The 25,977-nt window shown below is 32.4% G+C and overlaps 1 protein-coding gene across 9 annotated transcripts; it reads right to left on the bottom strand.

Moving 5' to 3' along the window:
• Positions 1-1,098: 1,098 nt before the first annotated feature.
• Positions 1,099-25,190, bottom strand: LOC148599086 (uncharacterized). Of its 9 annotated transcripts, none has more exons than XM_088562365.1 (4): positions 24,962-25,190; positions 14,705-15,352; positions 4,378-4,558; positions 1,099-3,897 (listed from the first exon to the last, which is right to left on the bottom strand). In XM_088562365.1, the coding sequence occupies exons 3-4, from the start codon at positions 4,529-4,531 to the stop codon at positions 3,833-3,835; spliced, it is 219 nt and encodes a 72-aa protein (XP_088418491.1). In that variant the 5' UTR covers positions 4,532-4,558; positions 14,705-15,352; positions 24,962-25,190; the 3' UTR covers positions 1,099-3,832. The 9 variants fall into 9 exon arrangements, with proteins under 9 accessions (XP_088418491.1, XP_088418495.1, XP_088418490.1 ...); XM_088562369.1 differs by having other exon boundaries at positions 25,120-25,190; XM_088562364.1 differs by lacking the exon at positions 14,705-15,352.
• Between the last annotated feature and the right edge of the window lie 787 nt (positions 25,191-25,977).

Raw genomic sequence — 25,977 nt, 5'->3', positions numbered from 1 at the left:
TCGCTATTTCTCCAAATAAGATAATACACCTAGATACAAATGTACAGTTGTTCCTGGTAGACATTCCTCATACTTTGTAAAAATAATTCCAAATCATCTTCAAAATATTCAGAAGATGTTTTGAAAAATGCTTGAATTTTTTTCGACAACACATTTGTATTGTGTGGTGGACGAGTTTTTCAACAAACGGTCGGCATTCCAATTGGAAGAAATTGTGCTACTCTACTTGTTGACCTATTCCTTCACTCTTATGAGGCAGACTTTATACTTGATCTGATCCATAAGAAAGATAATCGTTTAGCTGGATCCTTTAATCTCAGTTTTCGCTATATAGATGACGTATTATCGTTAAACAATACTGGATTCGGGGATTGATACATCGCATCTACCCCAAAGAACTTAAGATAAAGGATACCACAGACACTGTAAAGTCAGCCTCATATCTGGACCTACACTCAGAGATCGATGGTAAAGGAAAACTATTGACCAAACTTTACGATAAACATAATGACTTTTCATTCAGAATTGTCAACTTTCCTTTCATTTGTAGCAACATCCCTTCAGCATCTGCGTATGGAGTTTTCATATTGCAATTCATGTTATGTCAGAGCTTGCCGTAACAACGCAGACTTTTTGTATCGGCTAGATTTCTTACAATTAGGCTTCTGGAACAGGGTTATATTGCTACAAGATACAAATCATCACTACAATTTTATGGTCGGCATCATGAACAAGTGGACCGTTACGGTGTATCTATCTGCATCATGAAAACTGATTTTTCAAGGTGTCATAGTTTTCCTTTCCTCTTTCGTCTACCCTGGACTTGACTTTTTATGAGCAACTTGGTGGGCGTTTCTAGAAAAGCAGGGGACGCTTACCCTTAATGTGCACCTGGTCCATGTTCCCAGTTTTTAGTGGAGTCCCAGTTGCTCAATTACTTTGTTACTTTGTATGTATTATAGTAGTTACTTTGTGTTCTTCGTTGTGTTGTCTGTTATCCATGTCTGGTCTTTGTCCCTGGATTACTTTTTGTCTCTGGATATTTAGACAACAGTTACAACTGAGACTCCTCTACATGTATCTAATAAAACTGCATAATTTAAGCATTTATTCTTTTTTTATTATTATTTTACAAAAGTTTTTACTTGTATAATCAGAAAATAAAAATGTTCTGAGTCTTTAGCTAATAACACAGAGAAGCAACAGATTTGTAACACAAGAAAAAAAACCAAATAAACTTATAATATATTTATAAGACCAACAAAAAATTATTTTTTGGTTCTAACATACTTCCTCTCATCTGTCAAATCATTAAAATAAATTGCATTATATGCTTCATAAAGTTGCAGATGTTGAACATCAAGCAGTTGCAACAAGAATAAACACAGCATTCTAATTTTATATAGCTCTGAATTTGAATTGTGATAAATTATCTGGAGCAGCATAGGATTCTACAAAAATGATTCAATTGTAGTTTATAACATCCTATAGTTGTTATTACATGCTTTCAGGACTATAGCACCTTCATTGTTCTTAGGGGGACAGTAAATAGGTAAAATTAAAATGTCTCTATTCTGTGTGAGAACCATGAAATTGACTTTAAATGGCCAAATGTGTTTCTAATCAATAGCCTTGAATACTTTGTTTCATATATTTATTGAGTACATTACAAATCTTCGTGCATCCTTCATGCATTTTTTAACACATGGTTTGTGGAATAATTAAATTAATGGTTTTTGCAAAACATAGAAAAAATTAACATTTAAAAAACTATTTACAAAATAGATGGGACATCTTCTCACGAGGAAAAACTTCTGCAATGGATTTCTATATAAAAACAAATAAAACTACTAACATTCATGAATTACCCTCTGACATATAGACAATAATTCACAGAAAATAAATCTGATGTAAGTTCAGGTAAATACTTTTGTTTTTTTTTTTTCAGAAATATCATACAGAGCTAAGAGTTAAGCTACATAACAGTTATTTCATGCAATAAAATTGAGTGAAAACACATCTTCTTTTAAATCCAGGAGTCCATATTTTGCATAAATATTGTTGTGTATGCAAACTTTAGAATTTACACCAAGCTTGAAATACAGTTGTGTACACCAACCTTTTCTGCTTATATGATACAAAGAATCCTTCTATCAGGGATCAAATTTTGCAATATTGATGAAAATCAACCTATGCTTATATCAAACATCTTATAACATGTACATGTATAATGCAATTTTAAATCAAAATTGTTCTACTAATAAAACAAAAATACAATATTTTCTAAATTTTCAATGTGACTGTTATCACTATTGAGGTAACCTCATCAGCTTCAAAAGATAAACTCATCTATAAAATATAGGGTTATCTCCCTTTTCACATTCCCATTCCAAATTTTCATCTTTTACAGGAGCAATAAATTATTAATTAGTGCTTCACAAGAATAATAAAGTATAACAATAAAAAATGTATCAATCCTTACAAATATATACATGGAAACTTTAATTATGACACTGAATTCGTTGAATAGTTCAAATACAAAAAGTTATTTAATTTAGCAGTCACAAGACATGTAAGCAATGAACAATTTTTTACAATTTTGGTGAAAAAAAAAAAAATTCTGCTTTCAATAATAAATCCTTTATCTTAGTGCCCAATATCCAAAATCTAATCATTACATGTGATTAGACTAAGCATGTAAAAGAACCCCAAGATTTCAACTTCTGAAGAAATTAAAACAAAGGTTAATTTTTTATATCAATTATATGAGACCAACTAAACTTTGTGCAACAAAAATCTCAGTAAACCTTCAGAAAATCTCACAAAATCTCAGTAAACCTTCTGAAAATCTCACAAAATCTAAGTAAACCTTTAGAAATAAAAAACAAACATCTAAGCACACCTTTGAAATACCCAAAAAATCTAAGTACACCTTTGAAATACCCAAAAAATCTAAGTACACCTTTAGAAAACCCAAAAATATCAAACTTATAAAATCATATCTATCTTTAACAGATCTTTAACAGGAAAGCTTTCAAGAAGTAAAAGTTCAACAAAATTTGAAAATCGAAGACCAAAAACAATAGATCAAAGAAAAATTCAAAATGAGAATTTCTTAAAGACTTGACAGGCCTGTAATCTAAAAAATATCTTCCCCAACCTGTCTGTGGATTTGAACCTTGAGAAATTGGTTATGGTCCATTAGCATATACTTACATTAGCACTTGAAAACCAAGGGTTCACAGAGAAAGACATACACTTAAATGAATATACGCTGAGCCATGCAGTGATACAACTTACAAACTTTTGCAGTTATGATAAAAATTGGGCATGTTTTTTTATATGGTAAATAAAAGGCCCACAAAACATAAAATACTGACTATCGTATTTTAAACCAATGACAAAAAGCATATTTTTGCTAGCCAGGCATTACAATTTATCTAAGTGATAGTAAGACCAATAACTATGGCCAGATTAACGTATAACATTTTTGGGACTTCACATAAAATACATCATTCTTAGGAAGCCAAGGGTTATAATGCCAAATGTTGTGTTGTTAGCAAATTGTAAGACTAGGTTAGCACAACAACAAAAATGCAAAATGGAAACTTTAGCATGAATAAAATGCTCTTAAATTTCATAGCAACAAAAACTTTAAATGCAAAACACAATGTTCTACATCAGTAAACTGACTGTACAATGATATGTAAGGCTCATGGTATTGAACACCATTGAGGCATGACTAGCAGTTCTTTATGTCATAGTTCTGAAAGACAATGGACTGGAGTTATCTCCCTTCAGGTTATTTGATTCCCAGAGTTATTCCCCTCTGTTATGTTCCTTGACCTTGACCTTTGTCACCATCTGTTTGTGATTTGGATTCTGGTTTACTGTCATCTGAAAAAAAAAATCGAATAAAATCTATGAGCACTTCAATAATATAGTAATATGTATGTTCTGTAGAAAAAGTACAATAAATACTGGAATTAGTTACAACTCTGAGTACAAAACATTGAACTCCATCGTCTATGAGTGAGAAGTTGCAATGAGTGGCCAGGTTGCTATTCTAAAATGAGTTTAGGAGATTATTGCAAAACCTGTAATAATGTCCTGTAATCTTTTTCCAGTTATTTGAATTAGTTTTATGAAAAACAATAACCTTGGAAATATTTATAAATAATCTCAAATTTTTGGTAGGGACATACATAATAAAGTTCACTTTGTAATTACATATACAAAATTTAAAAATCGATGCCATAATTAATATTTACAGACTAATGAAAGATTAATGTCTCCTTATTTTCTACCTTAACAAATAAATCAACAATACTAATGTATATATAAAATGTACCTATTAATGATGTTTATGATAGCTACCTGAACAATTTAATTTTTCCATATCAAATGGAAGACCCCCAGTTGACACCTTAGCTGCCTTCTCATCAAGAATATCCGCCACAGCATTCCGTCGACCTGTACGACCTGAATTAACAAAATCATCTAAAACGGTAGAACACTCAACTTCTGTCATTACTTCAGGACTTTGGATATTTGCCTCCTGCAAATAAAATATAAATATATATATATATATATATTGCAGGTACCACATGGGAGATCTACCTTGCAGGTACCACTCAGGGAAGATCTACCTTGTAGGTACCACTCAGAGGAGATCTATCTTGTAGGTACCACTCAAGAAGGGAGATCTACCCAGCATGTATCCCTCGAGGGCAAATTTCATTTGTAAGGAACCACTTCGGGATATCTTTTAATTATCACCTTTTTGTTATTTTGAATAACAAATCATTTACCTTCAAAGCTGGGTAGAGAAATAACAATACAAACCCATGGAGAATTTTCAAAGCAGAATTGCGTTTTGGTTGTGTAATCTCCATTTAATTCATTCAATTTGCTCCAACTGATTAAAATTAGTCAATTTTCAAATTTCAACAAGCAAGACCTGTTAGTAAACACAAGAGCACTTATTGGCTTTCAACTTGCTTAGATTAAAAAAATTGGAAGTAAATACTTTATTACAGACAGACAGACAAGCAAGCATATACAGGACAAAATCAAGAAGCTTTTCCTGGAAGTAATGGACAAGATTACTTTGTGACAGAGTCAGACAGGCAGGTCATACAGCACAAAATCAAAATATTTTCCTTCTGAAAATAATGAACATACTTATCAATACTTGTAGACGAATAAATAAAAGATAAGAATGAATCTGTGAACAATGATAGGACATCTTTGCTGAGAGATAAATACTAGCAAACAGACAGACAGACTGATAAATAGTTGGAACAGTGATATCATACAAATATAACTGTTAGACAAGGTAAAAAAATAAATAAATATGAGAACAAATACATGGAAGGAAGATTGAATGGAGATATTTAGTAATAAAGAGTTAACCTACATTACAATGTTTATGAATATCCTCCACAGTGCCTGTGATTATAATTAAGGAAACAATCTTGTTCCCACTTATATATTACAGTTATATCCTCACAAGTGTATTACACTACTCTAGCCAATGTCCAGGCAGTTTTGACATTAAAGACATCATAAAAAAAAATCCAGGATTCTCATTCAACATTTTTCCAAATTAGGGGAGGGTAGGTGAATTTAATTTTTATTTTTTAATTTGAGTGAAAAATGCTGTCAATTTGAAAGAAATTCACCTAAATTGGGGGAAAAAATCAAAATGATTTTTTTTTGGGGGGGTGAGGGTGAAAAAATTGAGTCAGGAAGGGATGAGAATTTAAGATATGTTTTATTTTGGCCTAATACTTACAAATATTAAGTAAATTTGAAAATACTCTGCAAGTGGGGATAAAATGAAGAGGGACTTGTTTTTTTGTTTTTGTTTTTCATATTAAGTGATATAGTGATAAAGATGGATAATGAGCCAATGGAGGGCCTGAGAACCATCAAAAACAAATTTGTCAGCACTAAACACTAAATGCATAATATGTAGGAGGAGCTGTACTCATTTTACAGAAATCTATTTTACATGTAACTCACTCCCATACTATCAACATTATACAAATGCAATACTTAGTAGTGAATGGGAAGTAAAATTTATACATAGGAATGAAGGGTTCGGTATATATATATGTGCAACTTCCAATCAAGTCAATTATCAGATTTTCAAAGACTTCCTAAGGCTAGAGGACTTACTTCAGTATTTTAGGTGATAACCATTGGGTTCTCACTAAACTTTTGTTTTTTTATATTATATACAATGTACTTTTCAATAATTCTGTAAGAGTCAAATTCTCCCCAAGTCTTGTACAATGCTTCATGTTCAAATCATCTGTTTTTTTCTGTATATCATTGTGATATCAGAAAATGAATCATATATGTAGATACTTCATTCTTACATTTAATGGACATATTGGGTACATTTTCAATTGATCTTTACAAATATGCATTAATTAAAGAATTTCCAACATGACTGTAGAAAATGCTACTCAAAACTGCTTACAAAAAGATTTTACCTTTCGACAAATGGACCCAATTTCACCACAAATTTCCTTCTGACAACAGATAAACCAGCATATCTGGAAAACTTTTAAGACATAGTATGCCCTAGATAATTGAGCAATATCTTAAAGTATAATTTGAATTAACAAATAATCAGACTTCTATATTAATTTGTTTCATTAAATCAATCAGTATGTGGACTAATCCCTGTTCTAATGACATAATTAGAGCATTTTAACTTGACCTTTATAAAGGATTAGATTTAAGTATAACAATAGACACAGATTACAACACTATTGATATATATTACCACTAGAGGATTAGGGATGAAATCTGAAATAAAACAACTAGACTCAAATTTTCATAAAAAAGTAATAATGGACAGGCCATAAAGTAAAAATAAAAAGTAATAATGGACAGGCCATAAGGTAAAAATAAAAAGAAATGCTGGACAAGCCATAAAGTAAAAATAAAAAGTAATGCTGGACGGGCCATAAAGTAAAAATAAAAAGTAATGCTGGACAGGCCATAAGGTAAAAGTAAGAAGTAATGCTGGAAGGGCCATAAGGTAAAAATAAAAATAAATGCTGGACGGGCCATAAAGTAAAAATAAAGAGTAATGCTGGACGGACCATAAAGTAAAAATAAAAAGTAACGCTGGACGGGCCATAAAGTAAAAATAAAAAGCTGGATCTCTCATTGTCCTTACATAATGTTTGACACTGCTGAATAAAAAAGTTGGACCTATATGTGTTTTCTTCAAAAGATAAACAAAATACATGATACAATATACAAAAGCTCCACATCCCAATGAATAACTATAGAAAATTCTCATTTTCCAAAGCGAGATCTCCCTCTCAAAATCTTCTGAAAGCAGGAGATTTGTAGAGATTTTGGTTTTCACAAGATGTTTAACAGCATCAGACCTTTTTAGAACTTAAATCGAATATGACAAACAATGTTTTCCTATATTACAGTAATAGTAAAGGGCTTTATCACAGGTTGAAGATTAATTTGTTTTGACAATAATTGAAGTAAACCATAAGATTTTTAAAATAAGGCGGGAGAAATTTCTAAATACAGCTAAATCTCCCACTGTCACATGCACATAAGCAGAAGTTTATTACATTTTTTATGAAACATATCAAGGCAACAGCAAAAAGCAGGAAACTTAACACCTATGCCTTGAAACTCTGACAGTGTTATCATTGTGAATCATACACGGAAATAGACTGGTCACTTTTTGCAATGGGCTACAGGTTATAGTAGTAGAAAACAGAGTAACCAGGACATCACACCATACAACAATTATGGAGGGATTTAGTCTATTAGTTTTTGAATTTATAAACAACTACAACAATTCTTAAATATGTTTTCACTTCAAAAGTAAAGTACCATAAGTTTTAATCATTCCTCTCTAGTATATGACTTTCTTCTCTTACAGGTTCCATCTGCCTCATATACTCATCCTCATTATCTAAATCTGTCTCATATACTCATCCTCAATATCTAAATCTGTCTCATATACTCATCCTCAATATCTAAATCTGCCTCATATACTCATCCTCAATATCTAAATCTGTCTCATATACTCATCCTCAATATCTAAATCTGCCTCATATACTCATCCTCAATATCTAAATCTGCCTCATATACTCATCCCTAATATCTAAAACACTGTATTCTATGAATATACAGCTAGAAACTTTGTATAACCCCTTCAACTTCATCAATCCTCAACTAATCATTACATGCAAATAAATGATCCCGATATAGATCCCAATCAAGGAGTTTATTAAACATGTCCAACAAAAAGTTCAAGAAACATTAAAATTTATTTCAAAAGAATTTTTATGACCCTTAATAAAGAAATCCACAACAGTTCTGAACATCTTGAACTGACTGGGTTGAGTATCCTAAACAATAACAAACAATCTAGATTAATATAAATTGTTGATCAAGCTGCTAATGTTAATATAAATACTATTGTTTGTGTATACCTGTTTCAAAAGAAACTAACTGGCTATTAAAATCTATTGTTGCACAAAAATCTTTAGAAATAGGGCATAAACGGAGCATCAAGTGATACCCTGCCATGTACTGATGAAAAAAGGGGGATGGCAAAATGTAAAAAAATGGTCTAACTCAGAAACCTTGTTTTAGATTTTTCTCAAAATTAACGCTTATCTGTATTTTATGGTATTAAACAACTATGCAAAGTTCTCAAGTTATCATCTAGAAAATGACAGGGGACGGATAGACAGACAGGCAACTTTTTGGAGAATATCATAATACCTTGCCACTTTGTGCAGCGGGTATAAAATATTTCAGTGTCAAAAGAATAAGTCAAAATGTACTGCTCCTAAATCTGTTCCTACTACAAGATAAAATAAACCATGTAACCAATATCAAATATCAAACCCCTTTAACTTCAAATCCTAAATAATACATCACCATTTATTCCAATGAGGCAGTAAAGCAAGTGTTTGCCCTGAAGGCAATGTTAGACAAAATTTCATTCTGTTCGGCAAAAATTTTCACATTTTCTTATTATAGACATGAATCAGGTCCCTTGGTTAATGGATACCCTGGTAGTGCTGATGATGTACCAACCAACAGAGCGACAGGAATTCCACTATGGAGATCTCTGGTGTATAAATCTTAAACTCAAGGGAAAGCCACTCATACACCACTAACATTCACATCCACCAAATGTTTGAGTTATCTGCCATTTAATAAAGCTTTGATATAGTTATCTTCTATTACCTGTATGAGATGGGACTGTCAAGACAAAAGTACTTTATGTAAGCACCAGGTTTTTTGTCCTTATTTTTACTAAAAAATGACCACAGTTATTGGAATTAAGTTTCTGTGACATCATTATATACATGTACATGCCAGTGGAGGATACAGAAATTCCCAAAAGAGCTTGAGCCCATAAATATTTCAACTGATAATAGCTGTTTTTTTTACTACATACATGTGTATGTATGTGTATTAGCATTGTCCATCATAAGGAAATCCTAAATTCATATTTTACATGGAAATTAATATTGACAGTTTCCAACAAATTTCACAGAATTGTAGATTGTTATGTATTTTTTCGATCTAGAAAGTATAACCTTTTTGAACTTTATGAGTGAGACTGACATAAATTTAAATTTTAAGAATAATCTGTATGAGCAACCTTACATTCTCTTTTATCTAGACACTTCAAAATAAAAATCTTCTACAGCTATTTTCTTTACTTATATAAATTTTCTTCCACAAGACTTTTGAAGAGCTAATTATAGGGCATTTGAAATATGAAGATATTTATAAAAATAAGGATTTTCAATTTAACAACATATTTCTAAATGGCTTCCAGTTAATTTAAATTCTTTTGATTAACCAATCAAATCAAAGAGTGACATCACATCAAAAATGATAATAGGTGTTCTGACATCTTAGAGAAGAATAATATACCAACATGCTTTTTCTTGAGTACTTAAATTGTTTACCAAATCTTTCGATTGTTTTTTTTTCACCCCGACCAGTAAAAAAACAACTTTAACACCTTGGTCTAAGGTAATTTGTATTTCTCTGCAATGAAGAATAAAAAAAAGTCTATAGGAGATAATACAGGATAATCCAGGAGATTTAACCCAATCCAAGGACAATGGATAATCCAGGAGATTTAACCCAATCCAAGGGAGGATGGATTAGCAACATGGCAATAATTAAACTAAAAAGAAATGCATGTGTCTAGAGGACTCATTTGTCAGTACCTACAAATGAAAACTAAAATTTCTATCACCTCTTTAATCTGAAGGAGGTAATTGTTTCCCTTACAGCTCTATACTTAACTTCCTGGTTTCTTATTTTCACGTCAGATTTGTCTCAGCAACAAATTATGCTGATTTGTGGAAACAAACTACAGTTACAGTGTAGAAGTTATATATGGTGATACCATTATTTGTAATTATTTAATTTGTGACACTCGAAAATAGCAAAAGAAAAAGAAAAAAATAAGGTACAACAAAAATTGTCATACAATTATAGTAAGTACATGATTTATAGTAAACAAGATATAATCTTTTGTTTTCTTAAAATTCAAGATCTTTAAATTCTTTCAAGTTCCTTAATGAAAGAAATATACATTTACCAGAGAGGAAAATAAATATGGAGTAAAGCTTTTAGGGGTATCTGATTAATAGAAACTATACCTGTTTTATGTCCTCATTTTGTTAACTTGAAAAAATAAACCTGAAATTGTCCATTATATCCCTTTAAAAATAGAATGAGAGCACATCTGTTTCAGAAACTAATCAATACATTATCTTTATAGAAAATTAATTAAAAGATTCTCCGTCCTTCCTAATCAAGTTAAAACATTTGGGTCAATGATAACTTTTAATATTGAGTTTACAGGTTCAAAGTTTGTGTAAACCTTTTTATACAGGTCATAGCTTTTTCTTGTCAACCATTACTACAGTCAGATTTTTTTTATCTGTTTAAAAATCAAACTTTTGCCTGTTTCTGGGCCTAAAAATATAATAAAGGACCAATATCTAATTAAATATAAACCCAGGTACAAGTAAATGGCTTCCTGATGGGCATGAGGTACAAACTAGACAACAGACAAGCTTGACACATGCCTGGTTGTCCTCTACTATGATTACTTAATGACATACATGTATGTTTCACTCTGTTTTGTGACAATGACATACATGTATGTTTCACTCTGTTGTATGACAATGACATACATGTATGTTTCACTCTGTTGTGTGACAATGACATACTTGTATGTTTCACACTGTTGTGTGACAATGACATACATGTATGTTTCACTCTGTTGAGTGACAATGACATACATGTATGTTTCACTCTGCTGTGTGACAATGAAATCAAGGCCATAAAATTGTAAAATTTCATACAATCAGTGATTTTTAAAAAAAAACTTTGATGTCATAGCACATTTTTTTTGTTTTTTGATTTTACAAAGCTGAGTTACAAATAATTATCATTGTTTGTGAATGTCAAGTTTAGTAATGACCTTTATTTGACCTTGACCTCTAACCTTTGAAAGAATTGCACAACTATCATGGAGACTTGCTCATATTTATCACTCATCCCTGGCCTTTCTTTCTAAAATCTGATATTATAAATAAACCCTGGGAAGTTGCAATAAAGAACATAGTCTATTGATGGTAAATGTCAATATCTACATAGATTGAATCCTGCCCTTTACAGAGAGTCATGTAGTAATCTATAAACCTGATAAAAACAGTTATTTTACACCAGTCAGGGGAGGATAAGTTCTGTACATTGATCCTGATTTATTGTCCATTCATTGATTAGAGATTGTAAGTACGGAATAGTATGCACAGATTATCACCAGTGGGATGAATAATATACTTTATATGGTATAATGAATGTGGAGGATGATCAGGCCACTGCAGAGGATGGCTTTGTATACATGTACTTTACATCACTGCTTGATACATGAGATATTTTCTATCTCAGGCTAATGCAGAGGATGGCTTTGTATACATGTACTTTACATTTACTGCTTGATACACGAGATATTTTCTATCTCAGGCTACTGTAGTGATAAAAAAAAATATGTACAATTTGCAGTAACAATGTTACATCATCAAAAAGCAAAATAATATCATTTTAAGGGTCTCAAGAAAAAACATCGCGACTTTAAAACTGCTACTATTCAATACGTATCAGATATTTCATTCTAAGAATTTAAACTCTACTATGAAAATAATGTAAACTTTCCTTACCTAAAAGTTTCATCAATTGTTGTTCAAATCAAGAACTACTTGCTACCATGTAGTTAGTAAAAATTCAGAAGAAAAGGATCTACTGGTAAAGGGAATTTAGTGATATTTTACGTTTGACTGTTTTAATTAATTCATTTTTTTTATTTGTGGCTTTACTTAAAAACCAACATATACATGTAAATATTCTATGCCAGTGATACAAATCCAACCACCTCTCACCATCCATACACCAGACATCCATAACCACTATCATTAAAACAGTAAGGTGTTTTACAATAAGGGACCATGGAGTATTCTAAAGAAAACAATGGCAATGTTCATTGATTTCAGTTGGAGACACAGGGGACTTTTTCAGGGAAAATATAGAAAATTTCTATGTATGTCAGAAACTATAAAATGTTATATAAGTCATTCATAAATAAATCATGAAAGCACTAGATATTGAATGAATGTCAGATATTTGAATCTCTTGGTCCTGTGTTGTTTTATCTTACCTTAAAATGTCTTCAGTTTTAAAAATCCACTAAGAGTATTATAACAGTACTTCATAAGAGAATCCAGAGAAATATAAGCCTCTGGGTACAAAATCTTGGTCTTCTAGAGAAAATACAGGCCTCTGTTGGTATCTTAATGATTTCCAACTGACAGCAGTCAGCAAAATTAATGTTCAAGCAATCAGATGAATGTGCCTGGCACTTCTTATCACAATTATAAACTTGAATACATGTACTAATTCAGTAGATTAGCTGATGCATAATATATCATACAACTCAAAAATCACATGCAGTTCATTGTCTTTAGGGGCAAGTCTATTTATAGTTCTGTTTTAAGCCAAACACAAGATAAAAATGTTCTCTCAAAATTCTAAGGCCTAATAATCCATATGAACACAAACAAAACCGTCTATACTGGAGTGAAGTAAAAATGACATTAAATAATTTGTCACGGAACAATACAAAATTTGTTTGGATAATCTCCTCAACGTAATCCTTTGTGACTAACGCTATACTTGTCAGTACATAACATCGTTGGATTAACCAAAAGCTGTATTACTTATGTTTCTGAACGTAATTACAATACACTTATAAATGCACCGACAGATCAATGCCAATTATATGGCCTTAGTATGCCTGGCCTAAACAAAGTAACATATCAATTCGAATATCCATTTGGAGCTTGTGTTCACCTTTTTTCTGCATGTACATTTGTAGAATACTACATGTACATACTTTGAAACTTTGAGTGCTAGTTCTAACTTATAAAATTCAACACTTTCCAGATTGAATGAAGATGTCTATACTGAAAGTTCCTCTATTATTTTGCCATTTACAATGCACCCTGACATTTAAACCAATCAATTTGAACAGTTCTACATCCACATGTAGCTATCTCACAACTCTGAATGTTTAAATCCAAATAAACAATACCCTACATACACCATAATACAGCTATTTTATTATTAAATGGAATCAATACTGAAAATCCCAAGTGTATATAAACAATTTAAATTGACTTTGTAGCATTTATCTCTGTAAATCAATGTCCGATGAATGGATGATATATAAAAACAAACCCCAAAACGACACAATTGAAAAAAAAAAAAAAATTTCCAAAAAAAAAATGTAAAACCCTTCAAATGCTAACATTTAAATCTCAAACAAAAAGACCTGATTTCCAAAATAATCCGATAAAAAGAAATACAACAAATTTACGTTGAGTCAGACACAAAACCGATATTTCTTCTTTATCCTGACTACATATAAATATCCAGTAAGACCTAGACATTTAATACAGTGACAGAGAGCATTAATCCTACAGCCAGAAACATCAATATACACACTGGTTCACTGTCATTAAAGGCAGCTATTTATAGGAGTTAATTAATATCAAATATTGGTACATTGGCTGACATTACCAGTTATAGTTGTAAATGTTATACAGGACCAATAATACACACAAGTAAGTCATGGTCATATGGACTTACTGTTGATTGTAAACTCAAACAATATTCATGGTTATACCATAAGCCAATCCAAAGGAGGACACTAGGGAGCCTGTCCCACCCTCATGATTATATGGAGTCTGCTGATTGTATGGTCAAACTAACTAAGGAAGGGCCAAAGGGATCCTGCCCCACCCCCATAATTATATGGACCTACTGCTTATTGTAAGGTCACACCATCCAAGGGAGGGTCCTAGAGAGCCTGGCACACCCAAGGAAGTACTGCTGATTGTTAGGATACACCAACTAAAGGAGGGCCAATGTAAGGTCAGGCCAAATTTCTTATTATACCATAGGCAGATTCAAGAGAAGGCCCCAGACCCAGGCTGCCCTATCCCCTTTTGCTAGAATAATTTGGTTTAATTATACAAAAAAAAACAAAACTATAAGTTCACTTTAGCCACTCAGTGTATCCTTATTTCAGAAGTTCTGGACCTACCACTGTATATTCTTGCTAGCTATTAAATGTATTGAAATTCGTCAAAAAATTCATCATACGGACACTTGAGAAACTTTCGTTGGGCAAAACACTATATCAGGGTCCATTGTAGCTTCAGAAATATTAAAAATCATGCTATAAAAAATGCTTAAATGACATCTGTTATTTTTCTACTTCTGGTTGGAAGGATCTTGATAAAATCCTGCAATCTACACCAAACCCGGAACAGTTCTTCTGGTTAGAAGGATCTTGATAAAATCCTGCAATCTACACCAAACCTGTAACAGTTCTTCTGGTTGGAAGGATCTTGATAAAACCCTGCAATCTACACAAAACCCAGAACAGTTCTTCTGGTTGAAAGGATCTTGATAAAACCCTGCAATCTACACCAAACCCGGAACAGTTCTTCTGGTTGGAAGGATCTTGATAAAACCCTGCAATCTACACAAAACCCGGAACAGTTCTTCTCGTTGGAAGGATCTTGAGAAAAACCCTGCAATCTACACAAAACCCGGAACAGTTCTTCTCGTTGGAAGGATCTTGAGAAAAACCCTGCAATCTACACCAAACCCGGAACAGTTCTTCCAGTAATTTGTCGAATATTTGGAATTCAATTTGCCATCTCCCACTTATAACTAATGAAAAATTCTGAAACAAATTTGGAAAAATGATAAATGGCATTAAGCCTAATTTGTTGAAAAGGTAACCTGATACTTTTGCTTTGGACTTAGCTTGCACTTAAGGCCATTGCCTTCACCATATTAATCTCTTACTATAAAAAAAATTACCCAAGATTGAGATGAAGATATTAAAAATCTTTCAGATGTTTTTTTGTAACATTGTTGAAAAAATACAGAAAAAGTGAGATTGTTTTCACATGTAATTACATGCACTTATTTATATCAAAAAAATAAATTAGCAAGCAAGCATTAAAAAAGGTTTGCATGATCACTTTAAATCAGATTACACTCAGATTAATCTTGCGGTGATCTAGCTTTGTCACACCCTCAATATGAAATAAACACATGGACTGAAAATAAAGGGACTGACCTAAAACTTATACACAAGTACATATATCCCTTTTCATCAAATTAAAATTGTATCTATATTTGGGCCTAGTGCTTTAAGACGTGGGTTTTACCCTTCATTGAAGACCATATGGTGACTTGCAGAAGTTAAATTGTTCATTGCTTGGCTTTTGGTGGACAAGACGCAGATTCAAAAGTTGAGAAAAGAGGGTACAGATCAAAACCTAAAGTGAATGGAAAAGTAGTGGAGAGACATTGTTGATAATTTGGTTTACTTAATGAAAATAATAGGTGTTCATTTATGCTGTGCTAACTTAAAGGTACTTAAACTGAATTACTCATTGTTCAAAGTGCCACACTAACTCCTACCAGAAATCAGATTGAAAAATAAGGAATCAAAATCAGACAAGAAATAACAAAGTTTACTTCTGGGATGTGGCCCAACTTTGGTCCCATATAGACAGACAAGAAATAACAAAGTATATTTCTAGGGTGTGACCCAACTTTGGTCCCATATAGACAGACAAGAAATAACAAAGTTTATTTCTAGGGTGTGGCTCAACTTTGGTCCCGTATGGACAGACAAGAAATAACAAAGTTTATTTCTAGGGTGTGGCCCAACTTTGGTCCTGCATAGACTGATAATGCTAGATGCTATGTTAAATATTTTTAGTATAAAATTTTATAAGAATCAAACAAAAAAGAGAATTCTAAACCTTTAATATAAATTATCAACACTTACTTTACCCCTTTTGGCCTTCCTTTTTGCAGAAAGGTAGGGGGGGCCAGTGATCTCATTATAAATAACAAGCTTCCTCAAGCAACTAGTAGCAATACATCAAAACTAATCACTGTCAAATGTTTAAAAAGTCATTTGCATTTATAATCCCCTGCTGAAAAAGGGGGAAATTCAACTACATGTATTCAATTAACTCTTTATATGTTGAAGACAGGTTTTCCATTCAGTCTTGGTAAATTTTACTTCTAAATTAGATGTCAACTATTAAGCGCGAAATCATGACATTGTTCATAAAAATGTAATTCAGTGAACTGCAGCCTCTTGTTGACCATTATCATGAAGGAAGATTTGCAGTGTTGTAACTGCTTTGATAAGTTCCTTAATAAAAATTTTGTTGAAACATTTTTCTTTTTTTAAATATTTCTCTTCTTTTGATAGTATAAAACCAAAACCTAAGCACTAAGACAGACAGCTGAAAACACCATAATTATTATTCACATGACCAGAGTCTGTAGAGAGATTTGAGTCTGACCTATGACACTGCTGGGCATGTTGAACAGTCTGACCTAGGACACTGCTAAGCATGTTTAACAGTCTGACCTAGAACACTGCTGGGCATGTTTAACAAAGCTTATATTGATTTTTATAAATCTGATAGTAACATGCTATAATTATCTAATGAATCATGTCTCAAATAATTCTGCCCAGAAATAATTAATGTAATTCAAAGCTAATGATATAGGAACAGTTAAATATGTATTAGCACCTATATAAAACAGGATTTTTAGTATAAAAGTCCCTAATTCTCTTGAAAATTAAAGCATTAGAATTCTTGTCCAGTATTGGTACCAGAAAAGAAGATGTCTCCTTTTTCCACCAATCTGGAAATTTATGTTGCCAGGGTCTAAAACATATGCCAAATCTTCCAGCAAAAATTAATAAAAAATCCATGAACATGAAAAATTTTTAATTTTGATTAGCTCCCTTTTCAGGCATCAGACAATAATTATCTTCCTTCAAGCATATCTACATATGATGTATAATCTTCTGATCAATTTTCATCAAAATCTATTGAGCAGTTTAAGAAAAGTTGTGTTTACATGAAACATGGATAAGCCAACAGACAGACAGACAGACATACAGTGAAATATTAAACACACAGGACCCTAATTTTGTATGTTTCGGATATAATAATTGCAGCCATATACATGTATATTTACACACAGAAACAATCAGAGTAATTTTTTTCTTAGTCTATTTCAAGCCACAGGATCTTTACAGTGGTTCGAATTATCACAAAGGCAATTACTAATTGGGACATTTATTGATGAAAAAAGAAAATTTCTTGCCTGAATAACTTGAATGAAAACTGAAGCCTTAGAATTAAGATATAATTATCTCTTCACTCCATCAAATATTGTGCTATTTAAAGAAACAAAGCCTAAAGTTATTAATTGACAATTCTAAATCAATACTGTAACACCACAGACTACAATTAAAGGGAATTAACCATAGACTTAATGCAGTCAACTTAGCCATGTACTGTTTTCATTGACTTGAACACAGAACAAGTCCTGATAATAATCCCTACATGATTGTACTTTTTTGCCTACTATAAAATTGGGAAGTTCGAAAAATGTCATATTTTAATTAAAAGTGGGAATATCTATTGTAAATGTTGTATTTGAAGTGTCTTTTCTGAAGGAAGCACACTTCTAAATTTAATGTTCGAAAAGTTGCAGACCTTCAACTACTGCATTTTGCTTGGGAATGTATCTTTAGAAATGATGAAAATAAGACTTGGGGAAAAAAACAATCAAAATTACATAAATATTCCGATTTTTTAACAATATTATATATTAAAAGAAAACTTTATAGTACGTCTTATGATGAGCAAATAAAATGCTTCACAGGGCATAGCTTAATATGACCACAGAGGTCGAACCCAGAACAGTTGGGGCAAATATGGACATACCATTCAAACTTTATATAAAATTGAGACATTATAAGAATTTTGGCCTTTAGACTTTAGTGGTTACTGTTAATACCTCACATCAATTCAAACCTTCCTTATGGGCACCTTGTAGTAAAATTTATATGAAATTTATTCACTTTTACTCAAGTAAAATGGCAAGACATATGGAAAATGCCTTGTTTCAGGCCCTTTTTTGGCCGCTAATTTCAATTCTTCACCCCAAAATTCAATCCAGTCTTATTTTGGTGGTATAGCACCTTATGCTACAATTTCAAAGAGATGATGCACTTCATTAATAGCCAAGTCATAGTCTTGACATCAGGACAATGTATGTATTTCTGTACCCAGTGAGTTTTTTACTCCCTGATTTCTAAAATGTTCAAATCTGAACCCCTAAAATCAATCGCAGTCAGACTGTTTTGGTTATAGACATTCCTATCCTTTCCTTGAGTTATACAGATACTTAAATTACATGTTTTTGATTCTTTTTTGGTCCCTAATTTTTAAACGGTTTGGACCATAACAACCAAAATCTACACCAATCTTCTTTTTGTAGTTTTGGACCATGTTATAAAATTTTATACGGATCAACGAACCAATGTTGATATTATTGCACAATAACCATGTGTGTTTTGACAACACAGATGACAGCTACATACCATTATATGACAACAATATTTTTGCTGTCATATGAAAACCCATCATTAACAGGATAGTACCCCAAAAAGGAGAGTTAACTTGACCACAACCTGTTAAAAGTAAATAACAAGACTTCAGCAAATGAATCATAACTACATACAATATATACATGTAGATTAAAAGATCAGAGTGTTGGCTTGGAAAAAATCTACAGAAACTTATCAATAACATATTGACATATTGTTTGAATCTGAAAACAAAAAATGACAAGAATATGGTATGTTGTATATGTCAAAAGAGACAACAACGACAAGAGCAAAAAGTGGTTAAACTTATTTATCGGCAACTTCGTCAATTTTCCATTTTTCCTACTACCAGATAATTTCTTATCTCAGGCTACTGCCATGATCATGGCTATAAATAATTATCTGCAATTTTCAATGATATAGTTACATAAAATTGTCTGTGACATATCACCAATTAACTATTACAGTACATCACATTTGGCCCTGTTGGGCTTGCTATGATATTTTCTGTCCTGCCGTTATTCTGTATACACGCATGTCACAACTGGTTCATTCTTTGAGTACATGTTTAAATGTCTATGGTAAATACTGCTGTATTGTTGAATTAAATGTTGAAAGTGGAGTGGGGGAGATGTCAAATGGGAGAAGTGGAGTGTGGGAGATGTCAAATGGGAGAAGTGGCATGGGAGTAGAAGTGGAATGGGAGATGTGGTGTGGGAGGAGCAGTAGAGAAGATGGAGAAGTGGGCTGAGATGAGACCTGGAGTGAAAGAAGAAGTGGAAGGATTGTCCATGAGACAACCACCAAACCCATTAAATATAAAAACAAGAAACAAGACAAACAAGTTTACGTATTTCCTCCATCATCTTCCTGATACATATATTGTAGCTAGATGTACGCTACACAGTTACATTCAGAACATTCAAACTGTACATAAAACCTAGGCTAACTAAATGGTAAAAAGTCAGATGTACATGTAAGTTATGGTAAGGAAGTGTAAGTTTAATGCAGAATGGTATCCAGAACAGTTTATTCTCTCCTCAGCACAGACTGTCTGATTTTACTAAGGTACCTAATTTTGCATGCACTTTTGGAACTAAATTTGTAAGAAACTTGAATCAAAAAGGGTACTATTATTACTTTTCCTTTTTTCATCTCCTCCATGCATGCTTAATAACTCCTCCTCTAAAGGGCTTGATATTACATAGTATTTGGAAATTAGTTCTGGAAAGGTACCTCAGATTTGTCATAATTTCCTTTTATATTACCATAAATATTAACCAATGCACAGACAACTTCCCTATCAATGAAGAATTAAAACAATATGTTTATACTTTATTTAGCCATTTTAGGAAAAAAACACTCGACATTTCTTTTTGACTGTCTCAATCAACTTTATTTCAACAAAATGAGATGATATTATAAAGTACTACATGTACATGTAACTTACATCCTTTATGGGGGTCACAGAAGTGCACTCAATATAAAATCTGTATAACCATCCTAGTTGCCAAACCATAAAAGGTGAAGAAAGGTCAATGAACAACTTTGAAAAAAAAACAAGAAACCTGTTAGCCAATGCCTAGTAGTGATAACCCAGCATGTCAAACAGGAACTTGTTGTCACCCCAAGCCCAAAATAAAATCCTGCAATATGGCTTACCAATAGGGTATGTAAGTCTCATCATGTGACCCCGTGATTTCACGAGAATGGGTCCTAGTCTACCATTCAAAAGCGTGGAGATTTGTCATTTAGAGAGCTTTGAGTTCAGTGTTAAGGGCAAAAAATCTTTCTGTGTAAAAAATCCCAATAAAAATGACAAATAAATATTTCTACATAATAAATGTAGTAAGAAAAAAACATAAACTAGAAGATTTTGTATTGTTATACAGAGTTTCAAGTACCTGGAAGTAAACAATAAAATACAAATCGGTCTTCGGTTTTCAATACGTTCTACATTGGAAATTCCAGTAAAGAAAATGAAACTAGAACGAGACTTACATACCCTATTCAAAGCTTGTGTTAAAACATCATGTAGTTGTACTGCTACCAAATAACACATGGAATGATGGAAACAAGTAAAACAGGATGTCTACATCCCTTACTTAGAAAATGAAATTTAAGAGAAGGAAAAACAAAACCATTTCTCAAACTGTAAATTGAATTTTTTTATCCATGAAAAAAATAGGAACAAATTCTTAAGAGCAAAACAGACAAATAAATCATTGACATCAATAGTGAGAACATTATGAGAGCCTCTGAAGAGTCTATTAATTTTTATAAGATGAAAAAGTGAATTAAGTTTGTTAACAAGGCGAAAAACTAATGACTTTGTTTTCTATAACCTATTCAAAAACTAATTTTTGATGCAAAACATCTTTTACAAGCAATGAAACTTGAGAAACTTCTCTGTGTAAGGGGCCAGGCATCACAATCACATTTATAATGTTTGGGTAATAAAAGGTTGGGTAGGATTGTTCTTTGTTCTATAAAGTGGTATAATGTAAACAATCTAAAGCATACAGCTGGTATTATAGGAGAAGATGGAGTAATTACGTAGGTTTAAAGAGCCTATAGGATGAGATCTGAAGAGTTAGAATTGAAAAACTGGCACAAAATCATACAAGAAAATAAAAACAAAGACAAACCTGTTGGAATAATACCTCTTTGTAGAACAAACCTATTAAATGTACTTTGATTTGTTTAATTAAAAGCTGTACCATAAGTACATGTAACAACCAGAAGATACACTACTTGTAGTTCCAACAGCTGTTAACATATTAATTCTTGTGGTGAAGTAATTTTTTGTAATTGTTTGCAGTTGACAGATTAACAAAAAATAGTATAAAATTGTATAAAAATGTATAAATTCTGTAACTGTTTTAACACTATGAAAAACTAATTTCTTTTAATATTATAAAAAATAGATATCTGCAAATACAATGTATGTTCAATTGAACTTGTACCGGCAGCTAAAAAATCTGGAAATCTTTCTTCAACTCCTGATAACTAAAAACGCACAATTGAATGGTTCCTTGGTGTGCAAGCTTTGAAGGTTTGACTGTATGTTCAGAATCCATGAAAAGGAATTAATTTATGATAAATACTTACATATACTCTTAATGTAACTCCAGAAAAAGAAATACATTTCATCAAAAGTCATCCAGACCATATGTATACAATGTAAGACTATAACAAGTGAGTCAGGTAGATATAAAAATGAACAAATTTGATTAATTTGCCATGCATCATGTGCAATAACGAGGCTTACTGAGTCCTTTGACTCATTTAAAAGAAGACCTGAATCATAATGGCTGATTGTCACCAAAATATGAATGTGTTCTGATAGGAATCACTTTAACATTTACATGTACATGTATGTCTTAAGATTGAACTTAAATGTACTAATATAATATGTGTAAATTTAATTAGCAGTCTTTGTAGGAATTATGCAAATTTTGTAATACTGTATATGATACACTTAAAAAAGGCTACTAATTACACAAAATGAAATGTATTACCATTTATGCCAAAGTCTTAGGAGATATTCCACATTGAAAACCCAATAGTTTTCATTTTATTTTAGTGTCATTTACAGAGTTATCTCAATTTATTTTGAATTCAACAGTACATTCTACATATTTTTGGACCATTAAAAGCATGGATTATAAGAAAAGCCACCTGTGAATTTCTGCTAACTAAAACATTTTACACAAAATATCAAAAATAAAAATATGTAGACTTTCCAAACTTAAATCACATTTTGCAAGATTCTTACCTAGAGTGCTACTTAATAATTGAATTTACAAGTACATGTACTACAACAATAAAAGTACATGTAATTTATATACATGTATATATGGCTTCACCTTCCAGGTAGAATTTTACTGTACCAATCTAGGATTTTTGGGATGCTACATGTACATGCAAATGTAGAGGCTATGTAAGTTATAAGTAAGGTGCAGTGTACATTCAATGTATATATTATTTTTGCCTCAGTTTACCAGTAAACTTATACACTGTATATTGTAGTTTTTCTCTCTGGGCTCTTGCTACCTGACATCATCCATAATAATGTATACAGCACACATGCAGGAGCCAGTACTGTTGAAGAGAGGAACTTTTTACCCTCACAACAATAATTGTTTTGGTAGGCATCGTTCTTCAACAAAACACAGGGAGTCAGGCTTTTATAACTGGTATCCAGTGGTTTTAATTACAGAGTCATTTACAGATAATTAAACAGTTTACAATTGATTTAAAAGAACTAACCTATATACTCAACAGAGACATGAAGACTAAATTAATACTGGCACTTATCTCTCAATACTGATATATTATTTTCTGTTGACAGATCTGAAGCTTTTTGTTGATATCATTACATGAAACTTCACATATATGAGATAAGATATATAACATCAACTGACACAGTCTATTACCAGATGTTATGTTTTGTCAATGTTTCTGATGATTGGGGTTTTTATGGTCTTGACTATCCTTGCGAATCTCTAGATACTAGTATGGCACAACCATCCCTTAAGAGATTCTGATAGTAACTGCTATTAGATGAAACAAACTTTTGTTGGTGGTGGAGCCTAGCCTTCAGGATACTAACACCGAAGAACTTAATGACAATGTTGGTGGTGAAGCCCAGCCTTCAGGATACTAACACCAAAGAACTTAATGAGAGTGTTGGTGGTGGAGCCCAGCCTTCAGGATACCAACACCTGAGAACTTAATGACTGTGTTGGTGGTGGTGACGGGCCTTCAGGATACCAACACCAAAGAACTTAATGACAGTGTTGGTGGTGGAGACCGGCCTTCAGGATACCAACACCAAAGAACTTGATGACAGTGTTGGCGGTGGAGCCCAGCCTTCAGGATACCAACACCAAAGAATTTAATGACAGTGTTGGTGGTGGAGCCCAGCCTTCAGGATACCAACACCTGAGTACTTAATGACAGTGTTGGTGGTGGAGAACGGTCTTCAGGATACCAACACCAAAGAACTTAATGAGAGTGTTGGCAGTGGAGCCCAGCCTTCAGGATACCAACACCAAAGAACTTAATGACAGTGTTGGTGGTAGAGCCCAGCCTTCAGGATACCAACACCTGAGAACTTGGTGAGAGTGCTGGTGGCAGAGACCAGCCTTCACAATACCAAAGATTGTCTTACTAGCGGCTTGGCTGCTTTGTTGACGTCTACATTCAGACCCCATGTCAGTCCAAGAGCATTTCTTGACTCTTAACATCTTGGAAGTATGCCAACCAAAGAGTATAATATGTTTTAAAAGTCAAGACACACTGAATATAAAATATACACATCTGAAACAGTATCAGTATATAAACCTACCCCACCATACACAGTTGGTAAATAAACTTGAACCTTGGCCTGCTTCTTACATTTCCTTGATTTTTCATCCTAAACACCTTAATCTAGTACATGAAAAATTGTATGTAATTTGCCATGGGACATACATGTGTTTCATCTCCTTCTTTAAATATCACATGTCAAATGTATGTGTTATAAGAGTATTGGTAAACCTATGATTTTTATTTCCATTAGAATCATGGTTCTGTTGATTACTCTTTTTATTTCAGACTTGAAGGGTTTTTCTTCCTTTAATTTACTTATTAACAGTAACTTTTCAAAGCTCTTTGAGTCATAACAAAATGACTAACTGCCTTAATTAAATAATTCCCAATTAAAACAGTACCTCAGTCATTATACTTTGCAAGTACATGTTTACCAAATTTACAACGATGAAGATTTTAAATTTCAAAAAAATACTTTCTAATCTATAGTTAAAATCTTCCCTTTAGAAAAAAAACAAGGGCAATAACTCTTACCGTTGCCATTCACATAAGATTCTGTAATAAAGTCTGTCCAGGGTAAAATCATTACACATTATTTAAACTGCCCTTTCTTCATGGCCTACATCATAGAACTATGCTGTCCTTCAATTTGTCACAATAATCCAAGAAAAATAGGGAGTTAAAAAAATCACCTGTGTTTCTGAATCAAATAATTGGTCACTGATGGAATACTGATATACTGTCTCGTTGTATACAGCTCACTCTGAAAAGACAATAGTACAGTGTAACTCTCACATGCTGCAGCAATCTTTAGTGTAGGAGGCAATGACAGTAAATTGGCCACTTAATTAAGATTTCTTTTTTATGAACTGCACTGTCATGACTGCCATAGAAATAATAAGAATTATCAGTAATATCCTGCTGAGTAATGTTACATATCTACTCAATCAAAATAGTACAAGTTTTATTGATATAAGGCCATTTTAAGTTATTTTCCTGGTTCAGAATAACATGCATCATATTTTGTGTTCCCCAAAATTTGTTAAACATTCACTGGGAACTGTTGAGAAATGGCGCTTTCCTGCAAATTATAGGTATAATCGGCTGGGTATAATGATATGTTGAAAGGCATAAGAACCACCAAAATATTATAAGTTGGCCTAACATGCCACGATGAAAAAATATTATAAGTTGGCCTATCGTGCCGCGATGAAAAAATATTATAAGTTGCTCTAACATGCAGCGATGAGAAAATATTCAACAACAGCCAACAGAGATTTTTTTCTTCCTAGCTGAAAGAATGTTAAGATCAATCATTAAAGTAAATAAATGATTAGAAAGGAAGTATGCTGACAGCAAACAATGCCTCAATGTTTATAAATATCTGTTTAAATAAAGATCCAGAGTTAATGAGATTTCACTCAAACCAAGGAATTAGAAAGGTCAAGGTAAAATCAACAGAAAACAGCCTCTGTTTGTAAATGAGATCTTAATTTTCCTTCAGTTATTTTCATGAAACATGGGGTTATAAAATATGTATTTTGTGGTCA

The sequence above is a fragment of the Perna viridis genome, chromosome 14, assembly GCF_037379345.1.
Source record: "Perna viridis isolate PV_CMFRI_1.1 ecotype Kerala chromosome 14, ASM3737934v1, whole genome shotgun sequence".
Taxonomy (NCBI): domain Eukaryota; kingdom Metazoa; phylum Mollusca; class Bivalvia; order Mytilida; family Mytilidae; genus Perna; species Perna viridis.
Note: the sequence above shows the minus strand (reverse complement) of the source record. Positions and strands in the feature narration are given on the sequence as shown.

Excerpts from the sequence above, each read along its gene's own strand:
- LOC148599086 (XM_088562362.1), bottom strand. The coding sequence starts at position 20,630 with ATGGTTTGGCAACTAGGATGGTTATACAGATTTTATATTGAGTGCACT. Across the intron at positions 4,559-20,561 it reads CTGTGACCCCCATAAAGGAT|GAGGCAAATATCCAAAGTCC; the intron begins GTAAGTTACATG and ends TTTTATTTGCAG. Across the intron at positions 3,898-4,377 it reads GGAAAAATTAAATTGTTCAG|ATGACAGTAAACCAGAATCC; the intron begins GTAGCTATCATA and ends TTTTTTTTTCAG.